This window comes from Molossus molossus, unplaced genomic scaffold, assembly GCF_014108415.1.
Source record: "Molossus molossus isolate mMolMol1 unplaced genomic scaffold, mMolMol1.p scaffold_m16_p_6, whole genome shotgun sequence".
In the NCBI taxonomy this organism is placed as follows: Eukaryota; Metazoa; Chordata; class Mammalia; order Chiroptera; family Molossidae; genus Molossus; species Molossus molossus.
Window position 1 is genome coordinate 44,885,570 of NW_023425399.1, and position 12,128 is coordinate 44,897,697.

General features: G+C 37.1%; 1 protein-coding gene and 1 pseudogene across 26 annotated transcripts in view; both read right to left on the bottom strand.

Moving 5' to 3' along the window:
* The window catches only part of RALGAPA2 (Ral GTPase activating protein catalytic subunit alpha 2), a 412,816-nt gene that overhangs the window by 179,016 nt on the left and 221,672 nt on the right, over positions 1-12,128 (bottom strand). For all 26 annotated transcript variants that reach the window (XR_004957055.1, XM_036244703.1, XM_036244712.1 and 23 more), the window contains one exon: positions 7,084-7,212. Coding sequence is in view for 25 of the 26 variants with exons in the window: in XM_036244703.1 (XP_036100596.1) it covers positions 7,084-7,212 (129 nt within the window). In the remaining variant the exon portion in view is untranslated. The remainder of the gene's footprint in view (positions 1-7,083; positions 7,213-12,128) is intronic.
* LOC118618458 lies at positions 5,768-6,167 on the bottom strand (annotated as a pseudogene).

The following is a 12,128-nucleotide window of genomic DNA, read 5'->3' on the forward strand; positions in this document are numbered from 1 at the left end:
GGGGCATGCAGGAAGCGGCCAATCAATGTTCTCTCCCATCGATGTTTTTTCATCTCCCTCTCCCTTCCTCTTTTTCTAAAATCAATAAAGGGAAAAATACCTTTTTTTTTTTTTTTTTTAAAAGAATAATTTACAGGGAATCAGTAGTAGACGAGGTAAAACCAAGAAGCAAGCCATCAAATTGTAATATAAGGAACACCCAATCAGAATAGCAAAAAGAAAAAAGAATCCAAAAAAATGAGGATAATATAAGGAGCCTGTGGGACAACTTCAAGCGTATCAACATTTGCATCATGGGACTGCCAGAAGGAGAAGAGAGAGAGTAAGAAATTGAAAACCTATTTGAAAAAACAGTGACAGAAAACTTCCCTAACTTGGTGAAGAAAACAGATATGCAAGTCCAGGAAGCACAGAAAGTCCCAAACAAGATAAACCAAAAGAGGCCCACACCAAGATACATCATCATCAAAATGCAAAAGATTCAAGACAAAGAGAGAATCTTAAAAGCAGCAAGAAAAAAGCAGCCAGTTACCTACGAGGGAGTTCCCATAAGGCTGTCAGTTGATTTCTTAAAAGAAACTTTCCAGGTTGGAAGGGAGTGGCAAAAAATATTTAAAGTCATGAAAAGCAAGGACCTATAACCAAGATTACTCTATCCTGCAAAGCTATCATTTAAAATCGATGGCCATATAAAGAGTTTCCCAGAGAGGAAAAAGCTAAAGGAGTTCATCAACATCAAACCAATATTATATAAAATGTTGATGGGTTTTCTTGAAGAAGATAAAAAAATATGAACAATAAAATGGCAATAAATACTTGTCTATTAACAATCGAATCTACAAACAAAATGAGCAAGCAGAACAGAAACAGACTCATAGATACAGAGAACTTTTTATTGATTGCCAGATGGGAGGAGGGTTGGGTGAAAAAGATGAAGGGATTAAGAAGTACAAATTGGTTATTAGACTGACAAACCTCAAAGGCAAGTGGGGTGGTGGGGCGAGAAGAGAGAAACCAAAGAACTTATATGCATATATGCATAACCAATAGACACAGAAAATAGTTTGGGGAAGGTAGAAGGTGGGCAGGAGTGGAGGGGAGGGGGTCAATGGCGGGGGGGGGGGGGGAACATCTGTAATACATTCAACAGTAAAGATAGTTTAAATATACATACATACATACATACATAAAAAAGAAAAGAAAAAAACAAAAATAGAGGACCCAAATAAATAAAATCAGAAATAAAGGGGGCAAAGTAACAACCAGTATCACTGAAATACAAAGGACTGTAACATACAATCTTCCAAAACTGAAGTAGTAAGAATCAGAAAACCTGAAGAGGCTGATGACACTAATGAAACTTAAGCAGTAATAAAAAAAATTCCAACAAACAAAAGCCCTGAACTGGATGGCTTTACAGGCAAGTTTACTAAATATTCAAATCAGAACTAACACTTATCCTCCTCAAACTATTCAAAAAATTCAAGAGGAAGGAAGACTTCCCAACTCTTTTACAAGGCCAGCATTATTGTATGTTCAAAACAGCTAAAGACACTAGGAAAAAAAAATTATAGGCCAATATTCTTGATGAACATACATACTAAGATCCTTAACAAAATATTAGCAAAATCAGATCCAGCAATACATTAAAAAGATCATACATCATGACCAAGTGGAATTTATTCCAGGGATACAAGGCTGGTACAATATTTACAAAGCCGTTAACATAATACATCACATATACAAAATGAAGGATACAAATAATGATTATATCAATAGACACAGAAAATCATTTGACAAAATCCAGCATCCATTTATGATAAAAGCTCTCAGCAAAGTGGGAATAGAGAAAATAGAGGCTGTATATGACAAACCTACAGCCAACATTATAGTCAGTGAGCAAAAACTGAAGGCATTTCCCTTAAGATCAGGAACAAGAAAGGCATGTTCACATTCAGCTCTTTTATTCTACATGGTATTGGAAGCCATAGCTACAAATATCAGAAAATAAAAAGAAATAAAAGGCATCTAAATTGGAAAGGAGGAAATAAAACTGTCATTATTCATAGATGACATGATATTGTACACAGAAAACCCTAAAGAGTCCTTCAAAAAACTACTAGATTTAGTAAAATGAATTTGGCTAAGTAGCAGAATACAAAACTAACATCCAGAAATGAATGGCATTTTTATACACCAATAATGAACTCCCAGAAAGAGAAACTGAACAAAAACCATCCCACTTACCATTACAACAACAACAACAAAATAAGATACCTGTAAATAAACTTAGCCAACGAGGTAAAAGACCTCTATGCAAAAAACTACAGGACACTGAAAAAGGAAAAAGAGGAAGATACAAACAAATGGAAGCATATACTGTGCTCATGGATTAGAAGAATTAACAATATCAAACCATCCATACTACCAAAAGCAATCTACAGATTCAACATAATCCCTACTAAAATACTAATGTCATATTTCACAGATCTAGAACAAACAGTTCAAAAATCTATGTGGAACCAAAAAGACCCAAAATAGCCTCAGCAATCTTGAGAAAGAAGAAGAAAGTTGGAGGGATCACAATATCGAATATCAAACTATACTACAAGGCCACTGTAATCAAAACAGTCTGGTACTGGCACAAGAACAGGCACATAGACCAATGGAACAGAACAGAGAACCCAGAAATCGACCCATGCCCAAATGGTCAATTAATATTTGACAAAGGAGGCAAGAGCATACAATGGAGTAAAGATAGTCTCTTCAATAAATGGTGTTGGAAAATTGGACAGGTACATGCAAAAAAAAAAAAAAAGAAAGCAATGAGATCACCAATGTACATCATACACAATGATAAATTTAAAATGGACAAAAGTCTTAAATGTAAGTAGTGAAACCATAAAAATCTTAGAAGAAAACATAGGCAGTAAAATCTCAGACATCTCACATAGCCATATTTTCACCAATACCTCTCCCAGGGCAAGGGAAGCAAAGGAAAAAATAAACAAATGGGACTACAGCTAACTAAAAAACCTTCTGCACAGCAAAAAAAAAAACACCTTGCCCTGGCCGGTTTGGCTCAGCGGTTAGAGCATCAGCCTGTGGTCCGGAGAGACCGGGTTCAGTTCCCGCTAAGGGCGCGTGCCTCGGTTGCAGTTTGTCCCCAGCCCTGGTTGGTCGTGCGGGTGGCAGCCACTCAATGTGTTCCTTTCACGTCGATGTTTCTCTCTCTCTCTTCCTCTCTCTCCCTCCCACTCTATCTGTACAAAAAATGGAAAAATGTCCTCAGGTGAGGATAAAAAAAATAAAAAAATAAAAAAAAAAACACCAAAAAATTTAAAAAAGAATCCACTGTATGGATTAGTCAATGATACATCTGATAAGGGGATAATTTCTGAAATATATAAAAAACTCATACAGCACCAGCAAGACTAACAATCAAATTAAAAATGGGCAAAAACTGTAGCCAGTGTGGCTAGGTGGTTAGAGTATTGGCCTGTGCACTGAAGGGTCATAGGTTCTATTCCCCATCAAGGGCACATACCTCAGTTGCAGGTTTAACCCTCAGCCCTGGTCAGGGTCATGCGGGAGGCAACCAGTCGATGTGTCTCTCTCACATTGATGTTTCCCTCCCTCCCTCTTTTCCTCCCTCCCTACTTCCCTGACACACTCTCTAAAAACCAATGCAAAAAATATCTTTGGGTGAGTATTAACCAAAATCAAAGGGCAAAGGACCTGAATGAATAGAAAAATTTTCTAAGAATCCTGAAACAGCCATCAGAAATTATATATGCACCTCTATGTTCAGAGCAGCATTCTTTACAATAGCTAAGATTTGGAAACTGCCCAAGTACCCATCAGTAGATGAGTGGATAAAAAAACTGTGGTACATTTACATAATGAAATACTATGTGGCTGTAAAAAAGAAGAATCTCTTACCCTTTGTGACAGCATGGATGGACCTAGAAATTACTATGCTAAGCGAAATAAGCCAGTCAGAGAAAGACAAATATCACATGTTCTCACTTATATGTGAAATCTAATGAACAAAATAAAGTGAAAAAACAGGTCCAGAGGCATGGATACATGAAACAGAATGACAAATATTAGAGGTGAGGGGGATGAAGGGGATGGGAAGAGATTAAGCAAGGAAAATACATGTGTAAACCATGGGCACAGAAAATAGTGTGGGGAAGGCCTGGGGTAGGGCAGGAGTTGGGTGGAGGGGGACTTCTGTAATACTGTCAACAATTAAAAAAAAATGAATGACCACCATGCATGATATTATCTCTAGAAAGGGTGCCCACATTTTTATAGAAAACTCACAAGTAAGAAAAAGTATGATTTTTCCTTCCTACAGCCTGCTTTTTCAGAGTTGATATGAATGATTAAAATAAGTCTGAAGGTTCTTTGAGAATGATTATACTAAAATCTTTTTCAGAAATAATGAAATATTTAAAGTCGAAAGTCATCATATTCTTTACAGAAGAATAGTAAAAAAAATCCAAGTTTTCTTCTTCCTTTTTTTCTTCTATCATCCTTCCCTTTTACTCCTGTTTCCTTGCCCTTCCCTTTGCTTTTTAATTTACCCTTCTAAGAAGAAGTCAGTACATGAAAATACCAGCATGAAATACTTGTTATAGAAAGCATTAAAAAGTAATTTTATTTAAAACCCAGTGTTAAGAGTCTGAATTTGCCCCACACAGAAGAAATCAGTAGAGTAAAAAAGTAACAGTGTGTCAAACAAAATTTAGGTGGCTACATATACCTATTGATTTCAGTACAAGTCCCTGGCAAACAAGTAAAGGTGTTTTTGTTTTTTTTTAATTTTCCATTTGACTTTATTTTCAAATATACTTTCTTTGGGGGGGGTGGAAGTGGGAATGAAGGGGTCAATGGGGATAAAAGAGAAACATCTGTAATACTTTCAATACTAACTATAATTAAACAAATAAAAAAACTAATACACTTTCTGTGGTGATGATAAATATCAGTATTAGGAAATCCAAATATACAAAAAATACTACATCTAATCTGGGGTATATTTATTTATTTTTTTGGTAACATACAATAAGTGGCACTAATTTCACAGAAACTGTAAGGTAACTAACATGAAACTACAGAACTGCCACAGCTGCATGAACTTGGGCCCTTCTGGCTGAGCACATTTTGAAAAAAACTGGATGCCCACTCCAGAGCCATGCCAATGAAATCTGTCAGGAGAAAAGTTCGGAAGTGGTGACACACCAGAGTATTTTGCAACTGACAGATAACAGGCAAGACACGTTAGTTATGAAGTAGGTACAGCCTAATTTAAAGATGTTGCTGTTTCTGTTTGTAGAAAGAAGCAAGAAGAAATTCCCTGAATTAGCACCTGTGTGTTAGGTGCGAGTGTAGAGGAGGGCTGTTAGAGGGGTGTCATAATGAGCCTGGCAGATCAGGTGGGTTGGACATTATCAATAATCATGGTTGGCTTCTAAATACTGGTAGCAAGATGATTTCTGATTAAATTATACATTAGTGAAAAGGGTCGGTAATCATACACTAAGATTAAGAAATAGCACTTCAAAATTAACCACTTGCAGCAGTTAATCCAGATTTTTTCTTCCCACAACTGGCTTGCAGAACAGCTCTCATGGCCATTTCAAAAACTTCCTTCACTCCATCTTTGGTCTTTGCTGAACATTCCCTGTTATTAAAAGTGCCAATCTTGTTTGCCATGTCTCTGCCTCCTTCCAGTTTTACTGGCTCCTGCTTCATCTGGCTAGTTCCCACCTTATGTGCTCATCATTTCAGAGATCCTTCTTGTTCCCATCAAGGATGATGGGCAGGTTGGGACAGAAATGCTTGACTTCCAGAGTCCATTTTTCTGGGATGTTTTATAAACTATCAGGGCTGTCAATGGAGAAACACTTCAGCATAACATCAGTGTCTGGGTAGGAGAGGGGTCTCAAGAAATCATAATTTTTCTGTCCAGCTGAGTTCCACAAAGCCAACTCCCCTTTCTTTCCATCCACTTCAATATCTGCCACACAGTTCTCAAACACTGTAGGTACACACACAGCTCTGGGAACTAACTGGTTCTTGCTAAAAACAATGAGCAAGAAAATCTAGCCATAGGCTCCATCACCAACAGTCACACATTTCTTCCGAATGGCAGCCATTGCTTAAAAATGTGCTGCAAGACCCATGGCCTGTGTGGTGGAAGTTCTACAAAGTACCTTGAAGTTCTCAGATGAAAAGCACTCAGGTAACAGCTCTGACTCTAGGATGGGTGACTGAGGAGGCAGTGTCCTCCTGCCACTGGGTGGAGGACAACAGTGGCAGAGGGAGCTCAAGCAACCAAGGGCGGGCAGGGGCAGGCCAGTAAAGTTAATTTTAATTATACCATATGAAAAAGAAAAACATGAATCTGAACAGGTAACAGTTATACTGAGCACAAATGTGAGAAGCCCTTTACATTTAAATGTATAAGACTGTTCTTTTAAAAGGCATTAGAATACTGCCCTAATAGTGGAGGTAAATGTGGAGATTGCAAATACATTATCTTTGTAGCTCTTAATACCCATTTAGTCAGTCCACTTGCTTCTAATTTTTTAGTACAAGAATTCTGTACATTAATAAGAAAATATATATTCATTTTCTGGTTAAAATGTTATTTTTAAAACATTTAAAAATATTTTCTACTAGACTTCTAATAACTAACACAGTAATGAAAAAAACATTATTGAACCTAGACATTTAAAATTCTTTATTATAGACATCTATGTCTGTGCCACCATTTACTAGAAAATGCTAATAAGATTCTGAGAGACAAGTCCTGCTTCTGACTGTGTAAATGTGCTGAAATATTAGTGAGGATGATTTTTCACACTCTGGCCTTTTGATGAAACGCCTTTCTAATACTAATGTGTCATCTTATCCTACAATTTCACACATCAGCTGCCAGGGCATCTACCCGAGAGCCCAGTTTCACATTGCACTAATGAGTCAACACCTGTTAAGAGTGGAGAAATCTGAACCTTGTTAGCAATTGTGAAGACTCCTGGGAGTTTGGATGCTGAGCATTGTCATACTCACCACCAGCATGTCTGTACCGAGGACCCTGGAAGCAGCCGTGATGAAGTCCCCCACCAACATTGAAAAGCCAGGCAAACCCAGGGAGAAAAAGCGGGGTGGACAGTGCCTTATAATGGTATTTAAGACATCCTAAAAGAAAGAAGACACAACTGTAATTTTCAAGAACAAAATTCCAAAGGAGTCAGTTAGTCTGTAGATGACCAGTGTTATGGTAATCTAAGAGAACACAGATCACAAAAATTTCTCAGTAAAAGGGATACTTGGAGATTGGTTCGTCCAAGAACTACTGTACCCATTTCACATGTAAGAGAATCGAGACACTAAACTGCAAGATGAGTTTTCCGAAATCTAAATTGTGGCATTGAGACTAGACACTTCTTATGTCTTCCCCTGAAGGTGAGCTCCTTGGACAAGCTAAAGGAGTGTTGAGGTAAATATACAAATAAAAATCTTTGAACACCTATCACTTCCCATATTCTTCAATTTTCATACTGTTACATTAAAAAATTTTAAAGCAGACAAAGCGATAGAAATTTTTACTCTTTGGGTAGTTCCATATTAAACAATTTCATGTGCTATGGTAGTGTTGTGATTGGTCATACTCAAAAGGTCAGGTAGTTGGTGTGGCTCTGAGTATAAGTGTGATTTTGAGGTACAAGTGCAAAGAGCAGCAGTAGCCTTCTGCACAGCATGCAGTGTGAAGACCACCAACTGTCCAGATACCTGGTGTTCCTGTGTCTGTAACAGCCTCTCGCTGGTGGGTGGCTGGCTGGCCCCTGCCCACCGGCTCTGTTCTGAGGCAGTCCCCCATTCCAGCCTGTGGCAGACCAGACCAGGACTCCACTGGACAGCATTCAGGCCACCCATGGTCTTGCCACATCTACGAAATTACTTGTGTGAGTGTGTGTATGCAAGGGGGATCGGTAAAACAAAATACTTTATGCAGTTCTAGGCAATGCATATTAATCAAACATACTAGAGTACTATAGTTATGTTACCTATAGTTATACAACCTATAGTTAGTCTCAAAATACAAGCAGCAAAATACAAAAAAAAATCTGAGTTATTTTCTTAGATTTCAGTGTGGCTATTTCAAAAACCCTTCAAAATAATACCAATTTAATTTTGATTAAATTAGAGCAAAGTAGTAGCAAAATGCTGTATAAATCCTTTGTAATCAAAATAACCTCGCTTATCTAAAAAGAGAATTTTTGTGTTTACATTTATTTTAAATAAACACTTAGTTTTTTCCTTACACAGTGGACTCATTTAGTTCCTACAAATCGTGCTATTTATATTCTTAAAATGACTATACACTGCTTACTCTATTAGAGCTCATATATGATACATAGTTCAGCAAATACTAAAGTTTTATAATTTCAGCAGACTTTTTCCTATACTAAAAATAAATATGTAGATAGATAAATAGACAGGTAAAAGGAAGGAAGGAAAGAAAGAAAAACTTGACCCACACTTCTTTCAAGTTAATGTTTAAACCTTCTTTAATCACATCCTTTGATACACTTTAGGGTGCATATCAGCCAAGGCAAACATTCTAAGGGGCTGAGCAGATGGATGCTGCAGTTCAGAAAGTGTGTGGTAAACTCATGCTCCAACAGTGGAACAAAAGATCCACCTTTTTCATAATTAAGCCTCTGATTAATGCCCTGAGCTCCTCACCACACACCTGTAATTACTCACAGAGGTACGCATTGTGCTGGGCCTTGTCTCAGAATATCAGGCATCAAGCTATCCAGCAGCAGATGGAAGCACATTTCTGTTGACATATGCTGCAATGAAAGGATTTGTGCAAACCTGGCTAGCAAGGTAGCAGAATGCCATGCATTTGAAGATTAATAATGCAAACAAACATGATGTTAACTTGGTTATATTTATAGTGTTAATTCCATCTGTTGAGATGAGAAACTAAGCTTTGAACACTATAGAATTTAAAAATCTTTAGCCCATGTTTAAATCAAATAAGCCATTTTCACAACTGGAATTTAGAATTTTAATTAAAAAAAATATTTTTTCTGGGATAAGTTTATGGTAATTATGAACTAAATCCATTAATGAGTTAAAGCTAAAATTAAATCTATTTTGCTCCATGAGATTCATACATGTAAACGTAATGCCTTGTCAATGGGGCATTCACAAAAAATTAGTAAGTTGGCTTTGATGCTAAAGGCAGCAGAAATATAACCAAAGTAAAGTCACATGGCTCCCCATATCCCTGGACCTTGGCCAGTCACATCAACGGAACCTGTTTCTATGGGCAAGAAGATTGGAAAGAGAAGGTAAAATAACAGATGGCTAGCCTACCCTACCCTGTCACCCACGTAATATGGAGCCCCAAGGAGAAGGAGAAGCAGGGGTCTGTGCTGCTGTGACCAGTTAAAGACAGCACTGTAGTAGGTTAATGTATGGGTTAAAGAGGTGAATATATGGCCAGGCAGCCAAATTATGGACAAATGCCTGCTAATTTTTCTTTTCCACACTAAAACGGAACAACCCTAAGATTTTATCATAACATTTTAAAATTAGGAATAACTGTGTGGTACTCAAAAGAGAGCAGCTGTATATTCCCAATAGAGGGACATCCACAAAATGCTCCACTCATTTCTGGTAGAATCCTTTTTTCACTTTCATAGCTATAACTAGAGTCTTTGGAAAAATTTAAAAATCTTGAGATTCTGAACTTTCTTCACAGTCTCCAGGGCTTTATATAGAGACAGCACAGAAAGCCACTTCCCAAATGTCAATTATTCATGTACAACCTCATGTTACTGTCATGTCCACATCCAAAGTGCATATTATTTATCTGCTTTTCAAAGTGACGTATTTTTTTTAATTTAAATAAGATTTTTCTAGAAAACTAGTATCCTGTCTCATAAAACAGAAAATAACCCTTAAATCAAAACAATCAGTACACCAAGACAACTGCATTTTTGCTAACTGTCATCATCTGATGAGGCTCTCCTTGTTAAAACGGTGGTTTGCATCCAGGGTGGTATGAAAGAAGTTCTGTATCTACTCCAGTCTAACTACCCAGGAGAATCACAAGGACTAGAAAGGAGCCATTATTCCCACTGTGCAATTTAATGCTATAGTGCTACCTTCATTGTGACCACCAGTGGGAAATGTCTCTCTAGAACTGGGACCACTAGGCCTGGGTTCAAGGCCTAGTAAATGTGATCACGGGCAGATCATGTCATGCCTACAGCATGACATTTCTCTTCCATAAAATGGAATGAATCCCCTTTACATAGCTGTGTCTTAATGGCATGCTGGACGTGAACACATGCCTCTGTAAAATGAAAAGGCTGTACAGAAGTTAAGAGTGACAAGTAAAAAAATCTTGTGAAAAATAGAAGGACTATAAAAGATTTCACTTTCTAGAATTTACTTTGTAGAATTATGGGAACAACTGTTTTGCTGATATTCAGAAAGAACATTTTAAAACATTTCAAAGGTTGCACAAGTAAGTGTCTTAGATTAAATCATCCCCCAAATTAAAAAAACTCTAGAAATTAATGCTTTCAAATAACATCCTTAGCAAAGCATTACAAAAATTAGCCATAGTGTTTGGGTGAAATAAAAACAGGGAAATGATCTTTCTAGGTTCAATCTTCTAAGGAGTTCGAGAATTTACCCTAAATAAATGAATCTGGTAGCAAAAAGTAGTTTCTTTTTCACACTCCAAACAGACTAAAAGCAATAAGCTCAATGAAAAATGTACTCTAAAACAGAAATTGTTGCCCTGGCTGGTCTGGCTCAGCAGTTGGAGCGTTGGCCTGCGGTCCAGAGAGACCTGGGTTCGGTTCCCGCTAAGGGCATGTACCTCGGTTGCAGTTTGTCCCCGGCCCTGGTTGGGTCGTGTGGGTGGCTACCACTCGATGTGTCCCTTTCATGTCGATGTTTCTCTCTCTCTCTCTCTCCCTCCCACTCCATCTGAACAAAAAATGGAAAAATGTCCTCGGGTGAGGATTAAAAAATAAAATAAAATGAAATAGAAATTGTTGAAAACTGACCAGTTCAAAACATAGACAAAACTCTTTCACAAGCTTTTCTTTAAGGGAAATAAAATTCATTCTTCAAAATGCTGTAACAGTGAAGAGAACAGAAAACTAGCATTTTTCTTATTTTTGGTTGAAAGGCCACATGCATGCTACATAGTGTGAAAACTAGATTGTAAGATGGTAATTGTGAATTTGCAGTTTATCAAAAGATTCAGGTTTATGAGAAAGTAACTGGTGAGAACATCTGTCTCTTATCACTGATCTTACAAAAAATCAGGTAATTCAAACAGAAGCGTGTTGTTTCCTCTCCTCCAAAGCACAGTTCTATAAACACAAACCACATTCAGCCTGGTAAATGAATCGCTTTAATTGAATGCTATGTACACAGTAACTGAAAAAACCATAAGTGATAAGAAAAAAACATATGGTGATGGCAACAGAAATTGGTTTATTCATTTTGCATAGTGTTGTTTCTTTAGTTCTCTTATAATTGACCTTTAGAATGACAAATGTGTAAAATAATTTTGTTTATTATGGTTCCAAACCTTCCAACAATTACACAAAATGAAAATTTAAAAGGAAGGATTCATTCTGGAAGCATTTCTATTATTTACATAATTGTACAGCTATAATTTAGTGCTCGTGTTGTTATGGGAAATAAAAAAAGGCTATTACAGGCCATTTCAATTCAAAATATTGCACAGTGGTGTCAAAAATGAGGGGAAAAAATGTTCATTTTAAAATAGTTTAGAATGGATTAACCCTGTAAAAAAACATTTCAATATATTCTATGAAATACAAATGTCCAAAGAGTCGCCATCCTTCAAACAGAATTAGAAATGTTGCAACTGTACTTGCACACCAATTACATGTATATTATTCACTTAATATTTGCTCATGGCCTAGCAGATGATGGTTGTAACATAATAGCCAGCCATCTGTCTCCCTGCCTTTCCTTAGCGAACTTGCGCCTGATCCTCAGGAGCAAACAGATCCGGTTATTCCACCTAAAGTCACTCAGACCTT